This window comes from Phoenix dactylifera, chromosome 1 (assembly GCF_051530095.1).
Source record: "Phoenix dactylifera cultivar Ajwa chromosome 1, Ajwa_hap1_PhDact_Kaust_v1.1, whole genome shotgun sequence".
NCBI classification, from domain to species: Eukaryota; Viridiplantae; Streptophyta; class Magnoliopsida; order Arecales; family Arecaceae; genus Phoenix; species Phoenix dactylifera.
Genome location: NC_143190.1, coordinates 72,372,230 through 72,393,895, shown reverse-complemented (window position 1 = coordinate 72,393,895; position 21,666 = coordinate 72,372,230). Strand labels below are relative to the sequence as shown.

At 39.0% G+C, this 21,666-nt stretch overlaps 2 protein-coding genes across 4 annotated transcripts in view; one reads left to right on the top strand and one right to left on the bottom strand.

The window, feature by feature from the left end:
• Nucleotides 1-16,756, top strand: part of LOC103695703 (RAD3-like DNA-binding helicase protein) — a 29,179-nt gene extending 12,423 nt beyond the window's left edge. For all 3 annotated transcript variants that reach the window (XM_088711519.1, XM_017847002.4, XM_088711520.1), the window contains 10 exons: nt 1,136-1,195; nt 1,468-1,583; nt 2,254-2,311; nt 2,384-2,489; nt 6,552-6,607; nt 6,716-7,324; nt 11,580-11,725; nt 14,813-14,910; nt 16,189-16,438; nt 16,562-16,756. In XM_088711519.1, the coding sequence (XP_088567645.1) occupies nt 1,136-1,195; nt 1,468-1,583; nt 2,254-2,311; nt 2,384-2,489; nt 6,552-6,607; nt 6,716-7,324; nt 11,580-11,725; nt 14,813-14,910; nt 16,189-16,211 (1,272 nt within the window). In that variant the 3' untranslated portion in view covers nt 16,212-16,438; nt 16,562-16,756. The remainder of the gene's footprint in view (nt 1-1,135; nt 1,196-1,467; nt 1,584-2,253; nt 2,312-2,383; nt 2,490-6,551; nt 6,608-6,715; nt 7,325-11,579; nt 11,726-14,812; nt 14,911-16,188; nt 16,439-16,561) is intronic.
• A 1,914-nt stretch (nt 16,757-18,670) lies between these two features.
• LOC103695706 (transcription repressor OFP14) lies at nt 18,671-20,046 on the bottom strand. Its single transcript, XM_008777096.5, has one exon. It carries the CDS (start codon nt 19,774-19,776, stop codon nt 19,009-19,011), a length of 768 nt encoding a protein of 255 aa, XP_008775318.3. The 5' UTR covers nt 19,777-20,046; the 3' UTR covers nt 18,671-19,008.
• Nucleotides 20,047-21,666: the final 1,620 nt, after the last annotated feature.

Here is a 21,666-nt window from a genome sequence, read left to right as displayed (position 1 = left end):
GTTACTAACAAAATACAAATTAAAAGAAAATGGAGAGAGTGCATGCAAACAAGGTCCTTCTCATGTTTGAGACTTATACAAAGCAACCAATGAAAACAGTTATTTCTCTCTGAATGTTGCATTGTCATGGATGCTGAGCCACCTGTGTAGATCACAAAGAAATTTATTTGTAATCATCTTGTGTCTGAATAGGTTTTTGCTGGTTTTGATTTTTCCAAGGCAGCAGTCTCTAGCATGCCTGCACCAAGAAAAGATCTCTTAACCATACTGTGTAGTTAGATTTTCTGTGTTGATTCAACTTTATCAGATAGAACTCTATCTCCAACTTTTCCGATGTGAATCCTATATTTTCTTCGTGGATTCTGAGAGATAATTTGCAAGAATAATGGGCAGTGACTGGCATTGCCTTCTTGTTGTATAAACCTGTAGAACGATAATGAGCAAAAGAAGAAAATGGGTGGAAATTTGCAATCTGTTCCTGTCTCAGGAAATGCCCTTTAGATCCTTCTGTTTCATTATCCGAGTCTGTTATAGTTACCATCCATAAATATACAACAGAAATGCAGTTGCTCTGTAATAATCTGAAAACCTTGGCATGTAAGGCCACCTTCAGTGATTGAATAATATTGGATGTGATGCAGGAAAACAAGTTGAACTTCAATCCAAGTTTTTTGCTTGATATAACAAAACTATCCAAGGGATGTGACATGATTATCCAAGGAAGCATTTTTTTCTGTTTGAAGTGCTAGTTAGTTATTTCTTACTGAAACTTTTCAGTTACTTATTATTCCAATGCTGCTAGTTCTCAGTCCCACTTAATGGAAGGAAAAAGACTATTGTGCATTATAGATGTTTGTAATGATATTTTGCCACCTTAACAAAGAGACTGGACACTATTCTATCCATGAGAAGAAATTATTGCTGCAAGTTAGGTATTGTTTTTTTTATGGACCCAAGACACATGAATATTGAGATCCAAGTAACAATATGACATGGTTCAACAATTCAGCACGCTTGTTGCTCATTGATTTTGTAATACCTCATGGTTCCTTAAATTTTCTGGCACTAATTCTTTCTTCATCATTACTTACCACTGGTTTTCTTTTGGTTTTACTACATGACATTTTTGTTGTAGGTTCGTCTCAAACGTCAGTACTTGGATCAGCAGGCTTTGTCCCAGAATAAGGACTCTAAGGTAATTGATATACTTGAGTTGATTTGTGGTACTAAATTTCTACAAACTCTAGTGTTTGATATTTCAAGTTTAAGAAAGGTTCCCCTGTGTTATTTGTCGTATTTTATAGAGCCTGATAAAAATGAAGCATAAGTGATTCTCTATTTAAAGGAAATAATTTGTCTTCTTGTTTTCCTCATCTCAATATTTATGTCTTAATTGTTGCAGAAGTTGTGACCCTTTATGCTTTTTATTACCCTATATAATGTTCGAGTTATGTTGCTAACTTACAGGTTCTGACTGGGGAGGAGTGGTATGTCCAGCAAGCAGCAAGGGCTGTGAATCAGGCTGTTGGGCGCATCATTAGACATCGTCATGATTATGGAGCTATAATTTTCTGTGATGAAAGGTTCAATGATAAAAAAAATATTGGAAACTCTTTTTTGCAGTGTTAAGTTTCTGAGTTGCAGGATAAGCATAAATTGAGGCAGGGTCAATCATTGGAATGTTTTCACATTTGTGTTGTAGAGGAAGTCCTCACATCTCTTCAGTATGCTTCACTTTTCTGTTCATGCAGAGTTTCAGAAATCTTGCCTTAGCAAAAATAAACTATTTCAGATTCTTAGATATATTTTTGAGATAATGTTAGTGCTGAACTTGTACGGATTGTTCATTTTTGTATTTTATTTGTTTCTTTTTTGATTGAATATTGTTATATGTCAGAGTTTGCATGAGCATTAGTGTTGTGCACTTCATAGTTATGGCCGCAAATGGGTTTGTCTAGTTCTGGTTATGGCCAGGCAAAATCCGTGCATAACCTATTCATGTTATAGGTCAAGAGGCTGCAAATGGGTTTGTCCATGTCTGGGTCAAATTTCTTGACCTGCAGAGCATTATCTTTATTTTTTATTGGAGATGAATAGGTAGAATTGATGGTTTGTAACATGCAACCTTCATTTTTGGTGTTGATAGAATTTCTGATGGCCATTATTGTTGCATTTTTTTAACTATTGACTAATCTTATGTTGTAGACAGTTTTTTTTTTTTTAATAACTATTGCAGTATTCTGTTATATGTAGGTTTGCACAACAAAATCGTCAATGCCAAATGTCATACTGGCTGCAGTCTCATATCAAGGTTTTATCTCCTGTTTCACATTGCATTTTAACATTGCAAGGTCTTTTACTAAGTCACATATTGCTCTTGCAGTGCTACCCCAAATTTGGGGATGTAGTTTTTACATTGACTAGATTTTTTCGAGAAAAAGGCACTTGCGGAACTTTGAAACCAAAACAAGCTGAAAGCTTAAGCATTGGTATAGTAAATTTCTTTAACTCCTGTTTTTCATATTGAATTCGTATGGTGCTCACTTGTTGTCTAATAGCTATGTGGTATCTTGCTTTGGTATTGCTCCAAGGCCTTTCATTTGTTTCGTTTACTTTGATGCTTTCATTTCTCATTGAAAGTCATCATAGATAAAAAGAATTCTTGTTCTTAATATAGTTATGATTGTTGTCATAGTGAGTCATATTGGTTCTTAATATTTCTACTGAACAAGGTATGGCCTGAATCGGGTGGTACAAGGTATACCGTACCATAAGAATTCGGTACTGGTATCCAGTCGGGTGGCGTACCGATACTAAGTATGCCAAAAAAACTCCGTACTATACCGTACTGATTATATGCTAGTGTGGCACTAGAATGGAGTTTTGTATTGAGACGGCGAACCTTACTACTAAATTTTCTTGATAGTCTAATATATATCTTGAAATTACTAATTAAAAAAAATGAGCCCATTATCTAATAGATATGCTCATAATTAATCCTTAGCCTAGGGCAGTCCATTCTTATCATGCCACTTGGGTGAAACACTCAAAAAAATAAGCAAACTAATTAATTTGGAGCCTAACTCATAAACCTAAAGACTTGTTTAACCCTAGGCTATATTTGCGCGTTCCTCTAGTTTTTCCATGTCCTTCAAGGAGTTTATTGAATGGAAAAAAGATTATAGGAATAACATCTCTTCTTTTGTGAGCAAGGATAGATATTGATTCTATGGGGAGAAAGAAGGAATTCCTTCAACCAATTCAACATGAATATCTAGAATAGAACAATAAAGCATAAGGTAATTGGTGAAAGTAGGGTTTAAGTCCCTTTTTCTTTCATTAAGGATTAGTAAAATTGAGTTGCAAGGTCTCTATTATATTAATGAGGTCTGCTCTTAAGTAATCCGTGTTGGATTTTTTATCTAGTTAAAAGAGGTTACAACTTTCTCAAAATAGCCACTAGTGAAAATAATCATGAAAAGCTAAAATTCTACTAGAGATAGATCTCAGCTCTTATACCCAAGGTTCGCCATATTGGTGCATACCATCTCGTATTGGTACTAACTACTAAGTTTATATTCAGTACGAGAGGTTGAGGAGTGTACTGAGTGTCGGTATGGTAAGCCGATCGTTATTGACACCATATCAAATGGTTCCGATTTGGGTGCTAAAATCGATAATGGGCGAACGTTGCTTGCATCAACTTTGTCTTCAGCCATTTTGCCCGGTTTTTACCAGATTGCGAGATATTCCTGGTCAAAGTGTTTCCTAAGAAAGAAACTTTTTTTTTTACTTTGCCCTATTTGTTTTAAGGCCCAAAAGAAGGATTTTGCCCTAGGTCACTACATGCATCGAACCATTTGAGGGAGGATTCAACATCATGGCGATCTCAAAAGGTTACTTAACATAAAAAATGCATCTTAATCGGATATCATACAAGCAAGTTATGACCTCTAGAACTTTTGATATGCAATTCAGCTTTTGATGAGGTTGATCCTGCACTCAGACCCTGCACAAACCTACTCATGATGGCTAGAGTGGTCCATATTGAGTCTGGTGATCTTCTTGAATAAGATATATAGCTAAAAAAGGGATGTTTTTTGTTTATATCAAGGTTTGCCGTACTAGTCCATAGCGCTCCATATCGGGTGTGTCATATCATACTGTTTCCAGAATGAGACTCAGGACAGGAGGTGTACCGAGTCTTGGTGTGTCGAACGACCCTCACACTGTGTACCAATACTATACCAGCATGCTACCAGTATGGGGTTTGGTATCTAGATGGCGAACCTTGGTTAATACATCTATTTTGTTGTTAATTAGTTGACATGTGGCTTTGTATTTGGGGCATTGCTATTAGAAAAGAGACATTCATTAGCTCTTCATTTTCGGTGTATAAAGTGGGACACTAGTTACATTATCTCTCCCATATGATGTTGCATGCTTGTACGCCTACAACTTATCCATGTTTTTTTGTTCTAGGTAAGCCTGCATGTGCATGAAATGGTTGGCTTCCATGGCATGTCTGTAAGGACTTTAAACTTCTTAAATGTGGTTGGCACCTAGCATGCAGTGACCCCTTTGGTTGGGCAATGTCAAGTTGTAGAGGCCATATGATGTGGCACGCTTAATGCTTCTTTTTTTTGTTTTGCACTATGTCAATGTCTTTGAATGTGAAAAACAGTTGGGTTGGCTTCCATCACATGTAAAGAGAGGGTAGTTTGTTTAGTCTACAATATGTATGTTATTAAGTGTGCTACCGGTCGTTGAGTTCTGGTGGACCCATTCGGACTTTTTTTCCTTCTAGCTTGGTTTGTTTGTGGCTTTGTGCTCTCTGTCACCCACCCTCCCTCCCTCCCTCCCTCCCTCGCTCTCTCTCTTCCCCCTTTTCTGCACAGGGCGTGGGGGGTGGTTAATGTGGCTAATAGGCGGCCAACCTTCCACATTTGAGAATCCTAAGGAGTAAATCAGCTTATATTTGTAACATGCAAGGTCCGTCGTACCGACTGTACCGATGCACCGGTGGGTACCGGTATCGATTGGAATCAGTACCGAACCGGTCAACAGCGCGCGCGCAGACGTATTAAATGCCACAAAGTGGCATTAAATACCCCACGCGGGATGCCGCGCGCGGGCGCGCGATTCCCCGCTCGCGCCCGCACGGGCGCGTTGCCCTGCGTGGGTGCAGTTCCCAGCTCAGGGAACCGTGCGCGGACGTGGTTCCCAGCTCGCGGCCGCGCGGGAATGCTGCCCCGCGTGTGGGCGCACGGGAAAGCTGCACCGGGCTAGTGCCCGGTTCGCACCGGTACACGCCGCACGCGCAGGAAAGCTGCGCCCGGCTAGTGCCCGGTTCACACCGGTACATAACGAAAATTGGCTGATTCTGGCTTTATAGGGGCCAAAACCGTTTTTTACAGCCGAATCGTACCGGTTGGGGCCGGTACGGTATGTGCTAAACCAGTTGGTTCGGGCCGGTTCAACAGACCTTGGTAACATGTGAGACATTTGCTGCCTCTATGCTTAGTGAAGCTTTTATGATTTGGTGAGCTAGATTAGCTTTGGCTTGGTTTCAAGTTTGATGGATATTAGAAGCCAGTTCACATGACCAATTCAGTGTGAACAGGTCCAAATCTTTAGGATTTTGAGGGGTCCTCTTAGAATCAGCTCTTTTGGGGTTATTTTATGGAGCCTTTGGATAAAATTGGGCCTTAAAATATATCAGTTTTAGTTTGTTTTATTCTTAGATGACCCAATTTGCATTTATTGTTGAGTGAGATGTGTGACCTCAACACCCTACTTGACATTTGCTTAAAGGGCGTCCAAGTGCATGAGGCTCCCACTGTTGCGGGCACGGTCTCCTATGCCGTTATCGGGCACCATACCGGTTGTCCGACGGGACGAGTCGGTACGGGCTTGCGTCGTGCCATGCCGTATTGTGCTGTGCCAAGCTGGGCTTGTACCGACACAGGAGAGGGCGAGAGAGAGAAAAAGAGAGAGAGAGAGAGAGAGAGGAGAGAGGGACGGAGAGAGGAGGCCGGCAGAACGAAACAAAGGATCCGGCCGTGGCCTCCGCCTCCTGCTCAGGGGCCGGCTTCTGTCACCCTCTACCGGCCTCTCTCCCTCTTCCTCTCCCTCCCTTCCCTGCTTGCTCTCTTTTCTTCTCTTTCCTTCTTCTCTTCCTCCGGCAACAGCGTCTCGGTTTCATTGCCGGAACCATCCCGGTCTGCCGCCGGTACAGCTCGGGACGCCTTGAACTGGATGGTTCGGGACAGTTCCGTCGACCCTGGTTGCGGAGTCTGGAGAGTGTTAGATGTATACAGCTTTATCCCTTCATGTTAAGAAGCTATTTCCGTATTTTGAACTCATGACACTCGTGTCACAATGGAGCAACCTTACCATTGTGCCAAGGTTTGCCCTCCTACTTGACGTTTGCTTGTTGATTTCTATTTTTGTGCTGGAAAAGTTTTGTTACTATAAAATCTTTCAGTTAATTAATTGCATCCAGTTCATTCCTTATCAAATAGTAATATTCGTGGATAACTTTCCTGCAGTGAAAGCAAGGCTTTCTGAAGACAAGATCTCACTACCGAAAAACCTTCCCTGTTTGGTATGGTTCTGACAACATGATTTTCAATCATAGATGGCTCTTATAATGTGCTTGCTGCCAATTTTATTTCAGTTAGGAACATTTCTTAACTTCTTCTTTTCTGTCCAGGCTTCGACTACTGAACATTGTTCTAGGAAGTCACTATCATCTGTACTGGCAGATTCGAGAAGCAACACCTGCAATAAGTTAGCGCAAATAGTCCCTGCAAATCGTTCAACCCTTTCTAACAAAGCCAATTGTCACTTGACTGTACAGAGTTCACCAGAAAGCGGCTTAAAAGAAAGTCAGTGTCAGGATGATCAAGTGATTGATTTGACTAGTGATACACCATGTTGTGAACAGCGTGAAGATGCTTCAACACCTTCTGTGAAAAAGCTAAGAATATCAAAAATAGGTTCTAGTGCGGTTGACTGTGAATGCGATGAATGGTTGCGTAATGGTCATTCAAGAAGTTCACTGGAAAAATTTCCCTCCAGTAGCAATACAGGGGGACATGGTGAAGAAATATCAGGGCTTTCACCTTATGGTTCTGTAAAATATGGAACTTATGACAAGGATATTTGTACACAAACTGGCCAATTTGGTTCAGCAATGATATCTAATGGTGAAATAAATGCAGAGAAAACTACCGAGCAACCATCTCGAGAGGAGGATAATTGGAGTAGTTCATTGCCTCATGGTGATAAGGAAACAAGAGGTTCTGCTTTCTTGATGCAGGTTATTTCTAAAATTTATTAATTAATTGCTCTTTTAATCAGGTCTGGTTGCCAGATGAGTATCTAATGAGTAAACTATGACATTTCTTGTATGATATGAAATCTCATCACTTGGAGCATTTGGTATTTCATAGTAGCTAACTATACAAATAAGAAATTATTTTAATTACTAATACTGTTAGTTTTGCAGACAATTAATAGTGAATGGGACATGTCAATCTTCTTTTTCTTCTCTATGTGTGTGTGGGCAAGTGGATGGGAGTTTTCTGTACCCTGTTTAAACATGTGCAGCATTCTTCTCATGAAAAAAGTTTTGCATTAGTTTTCTAACCCTTCGTTCTTTTTTCAAGTGAAAACGACAACAATTTAGCCACTCGTTCTCTCAAATTCATTGCAGAGCCCTTAGTTTATGGTAGGATGGGGTTCATTGGTTCAATCAAAAACTTGCCGGTGTACATATACTTCATATGCTTCATGCATCAAAGTTTGCCAATTGATGACTCCTTCCTTAAATTTGTCACTAGGCCTTTATGTTAGTTTGGCATGTTTTGCCTTTATAGTTTTTAGGCAACCCACGAACTTCGTTTTTTCCCATTTGTTGACCACAATATTTTTTGTTTATTTTTCTTCAATTTGTTCATGCTATCTTATTTCGGGATTCCTCATCGATGCAGGACTGAATTGCATCACATTTATGTCCTGAATTCTGCTGATTTGAAGTTCTTTAATTGTAGGCTTTAGATTGAAATCATTAGGGTTTTTTGAAGTCCAAAAATAGGCATTCAAGGTCGCATCGTTGGAACTTTTAAGTCCCTAATTTTAGGAGGTTGAAAAAGGGTCAATTTAGCTAAGGGGTATACTGTTCACATTGATGTAGCTTGAACAGTGATTCTTCATGGTCTGTTAGGAGTCAATAACTAGTTTGTTTTGCAAACATTTGAGGGATTTGTTTCCATCTTTTTGGAGTCCCAGAAGGACTAGGTCAATTTTGTGTCTTTATAAAGGGGGTTGAGCAGAAGACTTGTATGCTGGTTTTTTGTTATTGTGAATGGAATTGAAAATTTTAGGCTAAGTTCAGCCCTCTTGTTTCCTCCCTCTCTCCCTCCCTCTTCCCCTATTCTCTCTATTTTCTGCTACTTGTTCCTCTCCTCTCTTTCTCTTTCTTAATGTTCTTTATTTCATAAATCTGTAGTTTATCCCTGCTTTTTAGTCTTTGAATAGATCATATTGCTGTCTACAGTGTTCTGTGGGCATTATTTAATCTAATAGGATTACATATTTATATTTGATTGTCTAAGAGAGCTGCATATTGTGATTTGGTTCATCTTCTCCCATATAGGAGACCCTAACCTTTGAACAACCATTGCCGTTAATTTCAAGTTTTCTTATTGACTATCCTAATCTCAGAACCTGGATAGCGGGCATTTAAGTTCTTCATTACCCTAATCCTTCACCTCAAGGTCCACTATTGCATGTAGGCAGCCCTAACCCCTTGCTGTCCTACATCAAGTTTGGTATCAAAGCTGAAGGATCCTACCTTGTCTTCTTTCTTTCTTGATCTTCTTTCTGTTTACTTCGTATGTCTTTCCCTTTTTATCATAATCATGAATGAGGATTTGAGTTTCAGATGTGATCTTCATGAGTCAAATATGAAAAGATCTTCTGTCGGGTGGATAATAACTTGGCATCTATCAACAACGATGTGATGTCAATGTAGGCTATATTGCTAGCAATTGCAGTGGCTTTAGGCATTGAAAAACTCCCTGAGGTTGAAGTACAGATCAAGAATCTTAAAGATGAAGAAGCCAAAGAACTAATGCCCGTAGAACCTGCAACTGAAGCTCTATCATGGGAAGAGTCTATGGTCGAGTATCTATCATGCAGCAATATTATAGTACCATCAGAGATTTATTCATTGAGAATCTATTAGTTGATGATCAGTGAACTTCTCAAGGGCAAAAGATCAAAGAATTGAACATGCATGTGAGGAGCATATATGGCAAGATCTAGTTACTGATCTGAAGTCAATGATCAAGATCAAGCCATAAGGAGATCCTTTCTTTATTATTTGCTGGATTCCTCGAAGATCTCCATCAAATGGATGATCCAGAGTCCAGACCTTGTTGCTTGTAAACCAGTGGACATTAGAGCAACCAATGAATGGTATGATTGCAAGAGAACTTTATGTGGGCCTCCATCATCAAAGCATAGAGACTAAATGGAGGATCAAGCTTCTGGGGAAAAAAAATCTCAGGGACAAGATCCACATAGTGGAAGTAACTTATGGGCGACTGAATTGCATTACATTCAATAGCCTGAATTTGTTGATTTAAAGTCCTTTAATTGCAGATTTTAATTGAAATAATTAGGGTTTTTTTAAGTCCAAAAATAGTCAATCAAGGTCATATCATAAGATCTTGAAGTCCCTAATTTTAGGAGGTTGAAAAGGAGTCAGTTTAGGTAAGTTAAGGTGTCATTTCACATCATTGTAGCATGAATAATGATGCTACAGTACCATGATCTAGTTGGAGTCAAAAGAACTAGTTTGTTTTGGAAAATTTTTAACGGATTTGCTTCTATCTTTGTAAGGAGTCACAGAAGGACTATAATTCATTAACTTGTGGGTCAAGTGTAAGTCTTTATAAAGTGGGCTGAGAAAAAGATTTATGTGCTGGTTTTTTCTTTGTTGTGCATGAAATTGAAGATTTGAGTCCAGGTTTGGCCCTCTTGTTTCCTTCGTCTCTCTTCCCCTCTTCTCCTCCTTTCTATTTTCTGCTACTTATTCCTATCGTCTCTCTCTCAATTTTCTTGACTTCTTCTTTATTTCATAAATTACTCTTTATCACTACTTCATTTGGACTTTGGATAGATCATACTTGCTATCTGCAGATTTCTGTGTGCATTAATTGATCTTACATGATCATAGATTTATATTTGATTGTCTGAGAGAGCTCTAGATTGTTATTTGGTTCGTCCTCCCACATATAGAACACCCTAAATAGACATTCTCTTGAACAGCCATTGTCCCAAATTTCAAGGTTTTTTTTTAATTAATTTTTATGGACTATCGTAATCTCAGAACCTGGAGAGCAGGAAATAAAGTCCTTCATGACCCTAATCCTTCGCCTCGAGGTCCACCGTTGCATGCAGGCAGCCCTTACTCCTTGCTGTCCTACATCACACATCCTTTTTTCCTCAGCTGTCAATAGTTGTACTCATTTGTTACTGTGGAGTGCATATTTTACATACTGTGGTAGTCTGACATTCTATTAGGTCACTGAGGTATCTTTAAAAGTGAGATCTATGAACCACTTCTTCCACATACATTCTTAAGTTCTCTTTTCCTCCACAGAATCTTATCACCTCATGATCCAATCATTTATGGCCCAAATATTTTCAACAAATTTGCTTTCTTCCTATGGAAATTCATTTAGAGCTTTAAAAGTCATACACTTTTCAAAGAGTAGACCTAATTTGCTGTATTAATGTTTGCCCATCAAAAAATTCTGTACACAAAATTTTTGATTCAAAAAAAAAAAATGAAGAAGACATTTTGCTAGAAGCTATGAAAACACTTCTTATTGTAATTTTTGTACCATTTTTCTCGGTGGTTGTTGTTTTACAGTATAGATTTTTCTGGTTCATTCTGATACTCCTCACTTGTCGTTAGCTGAGTCATTAGCTCTCTTAGTTTTGTGCAGTTTATTGATTGTTTAAACATGTAAACATCGGATGGTAATTGCACAACATGGGGCATCTGTTTGCTGATTTCTGTGTGATCATGTCCTGCCTGTTTTTCCTCACACCACTGTTTTTCGAGGAAAATTTCTTACACTACCTTAGAATTGAATCTATAAGATTTCTTTTTCTTGTTAGTACGGCATTCAAAATGAAATTATAATATTGCAATATGATTTGATCCATTTTCTCCTACTCCTTATGCTGGTATGTCAAAGTGCCTCATTCATTTTTAAAACAATGCAGTGTGGTTCTAACATGAAAGATGGTATTGTTGAATACTATGAAAATTTAGTTCAAAATAAGCGTTTTTTCTCTTTTTGTGTGTGTTACTTTTGAACATGATCGTATTTTTATTACTTTTTCTATACAAAATGGAATTCAGAGTTGGCTGTTGCATTTTATTCAGTTTCCTGAGTAGCACGTGATGATTATGGGGCACTAATTCTTTTACCTTCAGGAAAATTTTTTATTGCATTATATTATACGATAAACTTCTGTCTTTGACAATCATACAGGTTCAAGAGAAACTTACTGTTGCAGAGTATAAAGAGTTTGTAGGTTTGATGAAGGCATTGAAATCCAAGACCATGAAGATTACATCTGTATTGGGGTCAATTGCAAAATTATTCTCTGCTCCAGAGAGGATTTGTCTTCTTAAAAGGTAACATTCAGATTATCCAACAAATGCTTGATTGCACTTACATTGGAGCACTGGGATATTTTCTTACCACTCAAATTTCATGTCAGAGAAAAATGTCTTTTTTTCTTGGAAAATTGTTAATTGATGTTGGGAAAGACAGGCAAACAACATAAGATGTTTGAAACATGTTATTATGATCATGTAATCAAGTTTCACAAATTGTTTTTGCTTTTTAACTATCCCTTAGTGACCTCTCTTATTTTTATTTCATGCTTTGCCTGGAACTCGAATAAATATTTCCTCATATGCGTTATTTAACCAGTTAGTTGTTTCACAGATTTATACCTTGACATAGGCATCTTTTCTTTGAAACTCCCATTTGTACTCAATGTATTGTTGGATAGTCCCTGTGCCTTTTGGATTTGGAAAAAAGAAATTTACAATATTCATTTCAATATTTGGAAAAGAGAAATTTACAATATTCATTTCAATACTTGGAAAAGAGAAATTTACAATATTCATTTGCATACTTGTGAGTATCCTATATGATCACAATTTGAAATGCTGGTTCCTTTTTCTGTGGCTAGAGCATATTTCCTCTTTTAAATGCTTCAGTGTTGGATCTTTTTCTCTTATCAATATCATATTTAACACAAATTTCCTAGCCAGGCTGGACAAGTGGCAATGAGGTATTGAGGCCATCTTTGTAAATGTAGTATGCTTTAGTAAATACATCCCTTAAATTCACTTTCTCCAAATGATGCTGCAGAGAATAAAGAAGTTAAATTTATAAATGAAAAAACTTCCGTAGCAATGTAAATTTCAAACACGCCATTGATTGATAGGATCATGGCCGTACATCATATACATCTTTCTCTTGAACCAATTATCTGCATCTTAACTTGTTTAGCAACATTTCATCAATTGATGAAACCATGGCCAGCCACGGAACTTAAACATATTCCATCCTATGTTGTAATGCGACATGAAATATTCTGTAATTATTTAAATCTATTTTTAAAAGTTCTGTTTTGTGGATAAATATTTTAAGGAGCACCTTTATGCTACCATGTACACCAAGTTTTATGGTAAAACTTATTTCTGGCAGCATATAAATATTTGTAACCAACTTGTTGCCTTAGGTAGTTTCGTTGGTCATGAACTCATTTTACTTGGCTCTTAGTAGGGAGCTATGCTTTGAGCACCAGGAATAACTGGAAGTTCCCCACCTTATATGCACAGACTCACTCATACACACACATGCAACACAAACTCATAAATATTTAGATGGTTACTTATAGATTCAAGGGGTCTGATCTAATATATTATCCATTTGATCAAGCCTGTCTTCTCACCTCCCCTCATTCCCATCTTTCTTCCTCTTTTCCCTCACTCCTTTGCTCCTTCCTTGTTTCCCTCATTGTCCAATGCTCCTTCCTTCCCCTTCAGTCACATTATTCCTATCCTCCCATTCTTGCTGCTTTTTAATCTGACCACCTGACATGTCCGACTTTAGTAGCCAGTTAGGCATTTTAGGGATGAGAAAGTAGGTGGTGGCAGTTTGAATGAATGAAGGAGTGCTTGCACTCCCAAGAAGGAATTCAGGGATGGGGGAAGGGAGGGTCTATGGAGCAGGAAAGAGTGAAGGCTGTGGGGAGTCACGGGGTGATTTCGTTAATTGGTGTTAATGGATTTTGTATTTCTCAGTTTAATCCAGTTGCTCAAGAATGCAGAAGGATATCCTTTTAAGAAAATGACACATTTATGTATGTATTTTCCAACATATGGATCAATTCGACAATTTTTTCCTCTATAAAATCCTTTCACTCTCTTTTTTGTCGTTACCAAAGTGAATTTAATTGACCTAACTTGTAATCTAGATGGTTGATATATCTTAACTTGCCTCAAGGCAGAAAATGAAAACTTAAGCATTTTTAAAAAGTAAGTGCACTTGGAGAGCACATAGTACATTCATAATTTTTTTATACCGAGCTATTAAATTGGACATAATAAAAGTACTTATATATTTCCCATATATAATATAGCTTAATATGGGTAAATTGTTTAACAATTATTGCTGCAATTTGATTTTCTTTGAAACTCCAACCTAACATATTTGTCTAATTATACCAATTGTAGTATCTGTGTGTCCTCAAAAGAAGCAACATGAAAATTACATTCATTTATATAGACATGCATGCATACTTTTCAAAATAGTAGATTGGACTGGCAAAAAATGCCACTAGGTTGGTGATCAAAACTCAAGATGGTTGCCTACATCATGATTCTCCTAGGTGGGGGGTTGCACTATGTGTATTGAAGCCTTGTTTATTGTTAAGGTGGTAACTTAGGGACATGATCCATCGATGCAAGTTTCTATAGCAACTTTGAGCTTTTTTGTGTACTTGTTTCTAACTCTATGCTTTCTTGTTTTAACATATTGTCATCCATGGTTTCAAAAACCTCCAAAATCGGATGGTATGACTAGTACCGCACCATTCCAACATAAAACTAGCACCGATACGGGTGTGAAGATACCGAAAAAGTCCTACTAGTACCATACAGGCCATACCGGCTTGTATTTTGTACTGATCCATACTGGTGCATATAGTGGTACCATACCGGTTGGTACTGTTGGTATTTCAATTTTGGAATATGTTAGTTTTGGTACACCATCGATATTGGTCCTATACCAACACTGTATTTTTCTGATGCAAAAATTGTATGGAGTTTGATACCAGTTTCAAGCACTTGTCATCAATATACAAAAACCCACCATTTCTTGCTCTCTAATGGCTCTCTGTTTTGTATCATTGGAATTCCCTTGCCTTAATGTCAAATAGCATGTAATATAAGATATCAATCTTAAAGATTATGTAAGTACTCCTATAATATCACAGGCAAATATCTGGGAAAGGGCTAGTTCTCTTTCCCTCTCCTTTTCTAATCTGCTCAAAATTGACTGTTATTAGAATTATCAATTCAAAATTGAGTGTTGGGTGGATGAATGTTTTCTCGGTATGATCTCTTCGTTTGCTCGCTTATAGTTCTTCTCTTTCATTTGTTGTACAGTTAGTATATTTATGTTGCAATTGACATTCTGAACAGGTTCAAAGATTTTGTTCCTACGAAATATCATCCCATATACGTGCAACATCTCAGAGCTAGTGGTACAGCAGATTATGGTGGTTGTAAGAAAGTGTCAGGTGATTTTCTCCTTGTTTAAGTCAAAGATCATATTTCTCTAATTATTTTTGTATATTAATTTGCCAATTCAATTACCATAGTTTAATGTCTTTGGCCACTCTGTAGTTGATTCAAGCCTATTATCAACTACTTGTAGCCAGATGAGCAAGTAATGATAGGGCATGGAGAACTACGTAGTTTGTTACCCGATCCCTTCAGACCGATATAAAAGTTCTGATGTATGTGAAATTGGAGTTGGAGCTTTGGCGCCCAAGTACTATAACAGTGCATTTCTGATCAAGTTTCAGATTAACGAGTCTCATAAGTTGTACAATTGTTATACAACTAGGGAATAAACTTGCTCTCATTTTTTTCATTTATCATGGTCTGTCTGACAAATGTACTGTTGGTTTTCCACATTGAACTTGTTGTTTGAGTGATCAAGCCACATCTCAGGTGAACAAAACTTCATTAGAATCTGCATGCTGACGTGTGTTACGGTGTTTCACCAGTTCCCGAGCATGATTGTGCAACTATGGGAATCAAGTTCCTCTTTCTCTCTCTATGTGTGTGTGTGTGTGTATGCACAGGCATATGTATCATGTGCTATCTCACAAATGTACTATTGGTTGTTCCCCTTTGAACTTATTGTTTGAATGATTTAGTCCATCAGAGGTGAACAAAACTGCATTAGAATCTACATAATAGTATTTCATCGCTTGTTTAGATATACTTGAACATGCTTATATCGTGTATAAATTATTATGTTCTTTTCCCGCAAGTCTTGTTGGTTGTTGTGCTGTTTTTTCTTGCTGGAAATCATCAAATGGATTTATTCCTCCCCCCCCAAGGTGTCTGCACCCCAACTCCCCCAGGTGTGGTAAGAGCAGCACTAGGATACACTTTTACATCTCACATAAAAAAGTCACACGGCTCCTGGGCGACTTTCTAGTTTCTTTACGACTCCTATGTTCGTGTTTTTTTTTCCTTTTTATTGGAGTGCCACGTTTTGCCTTTGAGTTCGGCATCTTGCCCGACATGAATAACTCACTAAAAGAGCTATATCTCAACTTCCAGTTGAAATTATTGTTGTCTTAGACCTAGGTATGTTTTTTCTTGGTCATTATTTATGCTGAACTAGATTTTGTGCATTATTCTTTTCACCCAACACATACTGTACTTAATCTCGGTCAAAAAGAATTGGCATAGTTGCTAACTACAACATGGAGATTGCTGGTCCCTACCTCGTTATGTTACACTGTAGATGTGTGTATTATTTATTGGTTATTTTCTTGCAGATGAATCCGATCCAATGGTGTAACTGTGTAAGAGACATCCTTCAGGGTCTACTTTTGTATCCGCTTGCTGTGCCTTCCCAACATCATGGCCTGCATGTCTGCTAGATGGGCTGCCAGGTTGCTCGAGTAAAAGGACGAGTAATATTAATTTTGCAATTATTTTTTTGAGTAAGATGGTTATAACTCGTTCAATCTTTAAAGATTCGAGAAGCAAAAATGGAGCCAGGATGGCATCCACATCTCAGAAAAGGTAACACTGATTATTTCGACTGCTGATTTAGCTTTTGCCATATTTCTGTCGTTTCAGTAGCAGTTTTATCATTTGATGACGCAGATCATTTTCATACTGTCGTTTCTTTTTTTTTTGGACCAGAGGTGCGTGCTTCTTTAAACGGTGACTTCGGCAGCACGGAAGAATTGAACATAAATGTGACATATTGTCCGATTGACCCGATGTCGTTTTATAATAAATATTCGGGCAGAAATAAAAGTAATTCTGTTGTTTTATGTAATGATCTTGGGCGCGCTTGCTGCTCTTCTAAATTATAGCTGCCAGTTAGTGCAACAAGATGCCAGAATCATTTGCTGGATTCCATTTTATGGCGGAATGAACAACTTGCTGATGAATACAAATGCCGGTAATTAGAAGTTTGCATGACCTCAGTTCAGTTCATCACCTGATGGAGATATGAAGCCAAACTTTTGATCACAAGCTGGGAGTACTGGGTTGGGTGATTCCAGTTCGGGAGAATGCCTTTCTCGGTGATAAAGAACGTCAAGAATAATGGACGGCATGAGGTCAAAATACATAAAACTAAAAGTAGATATGCTTTTCAAATACGGGGCTAAGGCCTATCTCGCTACAGGTCAAATGGCTTGGTTTATAAGCTGAGATGTGTTGCAGGTACCTTTGTTAATATGGACTAGAATTCCTAGGCTTTGACAGGTCTTTCATGGGGTGGTGTTGCTTTGGGCGGCAAGTCTTTCCCATCTGAGGGTTGGAGGCTGGCTCTCCAGCAACTAGAATTCTGCATGTCTGATCTACGTGATTGGGAATATCTACCCTCTAGTTGTACTTGCGATGATGACCATATTAAAAGCAAAGAAATACTTGCAATCATAGATCAAGATGTATTTTCTTTCATCTAGAACTGACAGTCGGGTAAGGCTTCGAGTTTTGCTTTAGATTTTCATGGTTTTCTATTTAAAATTGATCTCAGGTGATTTTTTTGGGGGTGGGGGGGGTGAGGTTGAGTCGAATTGGGGGAATACACGTTTCTACAAAATAGATGGTGAAGGAATGGAGCGGTGACCGAGAAGAGATGGGGTGGCCTCACGCTCTCGTGAGGAAAAAAGTTGACAAAAGGAGGCTTGAACGTGGGGTTGGTAACTTTTAAGCCTTCTAAACCTTTTCTTTAGGAACAGGCGTGGTGGATGTCACGGAGTGGGATTCATAATCGCTGTGAGGATGTCATGAAGATGTTCTTAATTAGGCGAATGATAATCTGGCGCTGCCGCGTAAGCTTGTCGTGGGTGAAAAAGGTTTTCCAAGGCCTTTGCTCTCTCAGATGCGACTTCGTGATACGGGGTTGCCGGTGGAACAATTCTTGCATGGATGGATGAATATGGAACCCGTAGATTAGACTCATGCTATATGATTGCTCTTTCTATTTTTTGAGATTGAGATGGGATTATCTTTGTCGGTCTCAACAAGCTGAGACAATGGAAGTGCCTTGAGTACTCGAGCATAGCGAGATCTTTCCCTGATTTGGCCTTTCGTCTGCCCTTGGAAGCCTTCCACTGGAATGGTCTTAGATGACTTTAGATTAGTCTCCTGATGCACTTACGTAATGGTCATATGCCTATATGAAAAACACTATTGGCAGGACCTCTTCACATTCTCCGAACATAGGAGAGAAATTAAAGATCATAATTTTGGATGCTCAATGATGCAGTGTTTAGAGGTCATTTGCAATAATGGGTGTGCCTTTGGACGCGTATATATAAATATGATCAGAACATTGTATCTGCTTGCTGCATTGCACGTGATGGCAAATCTCAATAATCTCTTTTGAATAATTATACCAATTAAGTGTAGACTTGGTTAGCACGACAGTAGAATAAATACCGTAGCCTGTGCATCTGTTGTTTCTTTAATGACACCATTCAAGACTCACAACATGCATTTTGGCACACCACATAAACTTACATATCAGACCATGTGTGGGACTCTGAAAGATAATAAGTTGTCTATTCATGTTAGAGCTGGACGGAGGTTGTATCTGTCGTGCGAATCCATCATTCAATTCGCTTCAAGATTCATGCAAATAGATGAACGAAGAAGTTTGATTAAGTCTGTGCAAAGTGCGATCCAACAGCCGATATCACGAAAAAAATCAATTATTTTTTCATACAAAAGATACAACCAACCTTGTCCTTAGTAGCCATCCCATTCACTGATCATGAGAAAGTCAAGCATGTCAAATAATTATCAATAGTTTGTAGAAGAACCAGACCTACATAGTACATATGGAGCGAGAGAGGGTGTCGGTCTCCTTTTGGAATCAGGAAAAATTCCACGACAAACTACTGTTTCTCACCGTTTGATTCATTACTTCTTCAAATTACCCTTTGATCAAACGGCCCGAATCACTATTTCCTTCGCCCTTTTAAATTACATTATGTGTGAATGATATTATTTGCATGTGAGCAACCCCTAACTTGCGCTCCCACGACCCTATCACTCTTGGTATATATATAATATATTATATATCTACAGCCGGAAAATAAGGCGTTTCCCACCTTTTCCAACGGCGCCGTTCAAGACCTCCCGGTCACACCCACCGGAAAATTACGTGGCACCACGGCCACTTGCCCTTCCTTGGTCTTCCTCCGCCGCCTTCCCCTGCGGCGGTAGCTGACCGCCAGATCGGTGAAGGCTCTGAGGATGTACTTGTGGACGCTCCGGTCGTTGAGCTCCAAGTAGCAGAAGAGGAGCTCCTCCATGAAGTCCCAATCCAACGGCTGGCGGGGATCCACGTGTCGGGCTTCCACCATGTCCTGCATGGACCGCCGGAAATCGTCGTAGGGGTCCTTGGTGAAGGTCGTCACCGCCACCCCGTCGCCGAGGACCGCCGGACCGGCGTCGGACCGCCGGGAAGACGACGACGACGCGGCGGCGCTCGGCCGGGCCTCATCGAGGAGAGAGTTGGACGTACCGGGGGACACGAAGAAGCGCTCCGACGATCGGATCATGCCCGCCGTGAGCTCGGCGTCATAGCTGGGGGATTCAGAGGAGAATTCAGTGCCGTCTTTGTCGCGGTAGTAGAGGGAGCCGAAGTTCTCGTAGAGGAAACGGTCGACGTCGGAGAGGGTGGCGGCAGGGTCGCGGGCGCCTCCGCTGCCATCATCATCGGGTTGGTCGCGATCGATAGCGAAAGATGGGGTCTTGGGGTACTTGCAGGCGGAGAGAAGCCAACTGCCGGCGGCGTTGGAGGGGCTCGGGGGGTTTGGAAGGCGGAGTGTGGGGACTTTCTTGAGCTTAGACAGGTAAAGTTGGAGAGATTTGTGAATGCCCTTCTTCCCCATATTTTTCTTCTCTTCTTTGGTTGCTTCTCCTTTTGGGTTTGGTCTTTGTGGAGAGACTAAAGATGGTTCAGAGGAGAGGCAGTTGATATTTCTTGTATTATATATAGGGGGAGAAAGGAGACGAGGGATGGGAGATGAAGAAGATTGATACTTGGAGGGGTAAAGCTGGAAGGATGTTTTACTCCATCTTCGGAAGGTAAGATGTTAATTAATGGGCTATAAATATGTTTAGCCGGTACGGGATTAAATTGTGCAGGTCTGAATTGAATTGGGGGTTAGATAAGCGAGAGTAGGTTTCGATGGATTTATGGGGTTGTAAAGTTAACGTGAATTGCTCTGCCGGCATGGCCTCCAGCGGCTGCTTCGCTTGGCCTGACGTTTTGTTTAATCTCAACTAGATTTTTTTTTTTTTTTGATTTTGATTTCAACAGCCAAACTCTTTTGGGGCCACCAACTTTGCCAGGTATGGCATCTCGCACAGGTTTAAGTGCATCTTTATTGCATAGTTTACCGGATCTATTTATCCTTGTGCGTCTGAACTTGTTTTGATGCTGGTCATAGCTTCCATCTTTTTTTTTTTGTGCATAGAATAACATAACTATAACCTCGATTCTTTGCTTTCTTGCTGAAATGTGGAACATTCCATGTGTTACATCAGTCTTCAAAGTTGCAGCAGTCTTCAAAGTTGAGTATGTGGGTGATGATAGATTTCAGGCTTGAAATGGAAGTAATCTGAACCATGTCAAGTTTTTAGACTGACGCATGTTCCATATTTTGAAATGTGATGCAGGTCTTGTTCTCATGAATTTAAGCGAAATTATTTTAGATCCTTGATTTTTAGGTTATTCTTATTTTCTTACCTTAGTAAATTAAAAGATTCTTCAAGTTGTTTCTCAAATAAAAAATTAATCCAGAATTACTCATACACTCACGTATATTGTGATTTATCCACGAATTGTACCTCACTAATCTAAAGACGCTGATGAAGTATGATGAATTAGTAATGCTACGTACAGGCTCTTGCTATTTTTCTTGTTTGTTTATTAACCCTACACATTCTACTCTTACTTTCAATATAAATATAAGTATATGAAATTAAATACATATTCCTTTTTCTCTTTGTTTATTCAAATTTTTTCAATTATTTCTGATATTATAATAAATGCATTGAGTTTTTTTTTTTTTTGAATTTGAATCTTTAGCACTATATTAATCATTTCCAATTACCAAACTGGTAAATTCTAAGGTGAAAGATTCTATATTCTAAAATGGAGTCCAAATTTTCTCCAAAAGTGAATATGCCTAATAAATTAGAAAGGAGGATTCATCTTTTGCACAAAAGAATCCACCAGTTGATCACCCACCAATCACTTTTGAGATCTATGCAACCATCAGATCACCCACCCCACAGATGTCAAGTCAAGTACATCATCGTGTTTTTTTCCATAGCCTCCCCATTTTTCAGAGTATAGCATGGCTCTTCTTTACTGATCTGATTGATTATGATCAGATGGCTATCCATGATGATGCCCGTCCGATTGCTCTTCTATATAAACGGCATGGTCTGCTTGTGGATGGATGACACATCGTTCTATTTGTTATCATCTATATTGCATGCATCATATAGTCGGGCAGCCAATAAGGTTTGTTAGTTTCTATAGGCCCCATTCATCGTCTAACTGCGGTAAGGAGTTATTATATGGACCAGATCCAATAGATCAATCAATATCCAAACATATCTACTAGATGAGAGCGATCGATCTTATTTGATATTGAATTGTTTAAAATACAACGAGGTAATAGGGCGAGTGACTACCGGACTGATCCACCATATCTACTTATCAGGAACTTATCTAGTTCACAGAAATAGAAGTAAAGTGTGGTCAACGG

Coding starts and splice junctions, on each gene's coding strand:
- LOC103695706 (XM_008777096.5), bottom strand. CDS start 19,776: ATGGGGAAGAAGGGCATTCACAAATCTCTCCAACTTTACCTGTCTAAG.